The following is a 1,689-nucleotide window of genomic DNA, read 5'->3' as shown; positions in this document are numbered from 1 at the left end:
GTGATGACCCAGCTAAGGTGCAGCCTGTGATGACCCAGCTAAGGTGCAGCCCGTGATGACCGAAGCTGGCCGGTCTGTGGGGCGGGAGTGGAGCTGAGCCTCTCCTCGGTGCCGTCACTGCTTCCAATGTCAGCTCAACCAAGAGCCCTTCCTGCCATTTGTTCCTCTTCTTTCTAGACAAAGATCTTGTCCATGCTAAAAACAGTCTCCTTTCTTGTGCTCCCTCATCTGGCTCATTGAGCCTCAGCTGTCTGACAAGATTTCTGTGAAGCTTAGAGAGTGCTGAGAGAGGCAGAAAGAAAGAGACCCAGGGGCAGGCACAGGGAGGTCAGAGTTGGTGAGGGCCTGCTGTGCACACAGTGGGGCCAGAGCTGAGGTCCAAAACAAGACAAACCACCTTCGCCCAGACTTATGCTTTGAAAAGAGCTCACCGTAGCCGCAGGCAGCTGGGTGATGCATTCAGAAGCGGTCAGAACGAGCACAACATAATCCCCGGCCTTGTGTACCACACAGAAATCCGGCCTCCAGCTGGCAGGGGCTGGTAGATGAATGCACTGGCTGCTCTGCCAGAGGCTCTGGGTTCTGTTCGCAGCACCCACATGGTGGCTCAGACCCACCTAACTCTAGTCTTAAGGGACCCAACATCCTATCCTGGGACCAGGTACAAACATTCATGTAGGCAAGACACTCAAACAATAAATAAAATAAAATAAAACAAAATCTAACAAAATTTTTTTAAAAAAGAAAACAAAATTAACCCTGAACATTAGCATTCAAGGGACAGTGGTATTACGGTGTGAGCCCTGTGCGCAGGGTACTGTGGTGTGAGCCCTGTGCGCAGGGGACTGTGGTGTGAGCCCTGTGNGGACTGTGGTGTGAGCCCTGTGCGCAGGGGACTGTGGTGTGAGCCCTGTGTGCAGGGGACTGTGGTGTGAGCCCTGTGCGCAGGGGACTGTGGTGCTCACAACTGTCTTTGAGCCATTCCAATTTTCTGTTTCTGGAACAAGGTTCACCACCCTTCTATTAACGAAACAAAACCTTCCCTCGACAGGGCAAGGCTCTAGTGGCTAAAATGAAGGTGTCTCACCAGCACCCCTCCCTCCATGACTGCTTCCTCCAGCTAAGAGCAAATGCTTTGGCCCTTGTGACGTCACCTCATCGTTGCTGATCTCCAGGGGCTCCTGAGGGTATGCACCAGCGCTGCTGAGGTAATCCTGACACATTCTCTTCATCATGCCATATAACTCTTCAAACTCCTTGTACACAGCAGGAAAGAAAGGCTTCGCCCTGGGACTTTTCTCTACCTTTGGGACAGGAAGGATGAGCAGAGTTTAAATGCAAGGCAATGGCGCAGGAAACAGAAAACAAACTTGAAAGACAGAGAGAGCCAAGGTCCTCAACCCCAGAACTGGTCAGTGGCCAGCGCTGTCTTAGCGTCCTAGTGGTGCCATGTATACCATATACCACGCCCAACTCTGAGAGGCCAATCAGAGGTAGGGTGCCAGAAAAAAAGCCTTAGGGTGAAGGCCGCAAACCCTGGGACTAGCATGACCCCACAGGGAACATAAAATTGGCAAAAAGGCACCTTCAGCGCCTAAGGGGCATATCCACACCTCCTAAGGGGCATATCCACACCTCCTAAGGGGCATATCCACACCTCCTAAGGGGCATATCCACACCTCCTAAGGG

General features: G+C 52.3%; 1 protein-coding gene across 4 annotated transcripts in view; it reads right to left on the bottom strand.

Annotated features, from left to right (window-relative positions):
• Positions 1-1,689, bottom strand: part of Znf839 (zinc finger protein 839) — a 22,248-nt gene that overhangs the window by 3,790 nt on the left and 16,769 nt on the right. For all 4 annotated transcript variants that reach the window (XM_021179352.2, XM_029484970.1, XM_029484969.1 and 1 more), the window contains one exon: positions 1,155-1,304. In XM_021179352.2, the coding sequence (XP_021035011.1) occupies positions 1,155-1,304 (150 nt within the window). The remainder of the gene's footprint in view (positions 1-1,154; positions 1,305-1,689) is intronic.

The sequence above is a fragment of the Mus caroli genome, chromosome 12, assembly GCF_900094665.2.
Source record: "Mus caroli chromosome 12, CAROLI_EIJ_v1.1, whole genome shotgun sequence".
Classification (NCBI taxonomy): domain Eukaryota; kingdom Metazoa; phylum Chordata; class Mammalia; order Rodentia; family Muridae; genus Mus; species Mus caroli.
The sequence above is the reverse complement of the archived record's forward strand: the minus strand, read 5'-3'. Positions and strand labels throughout refer to the sequence as shown.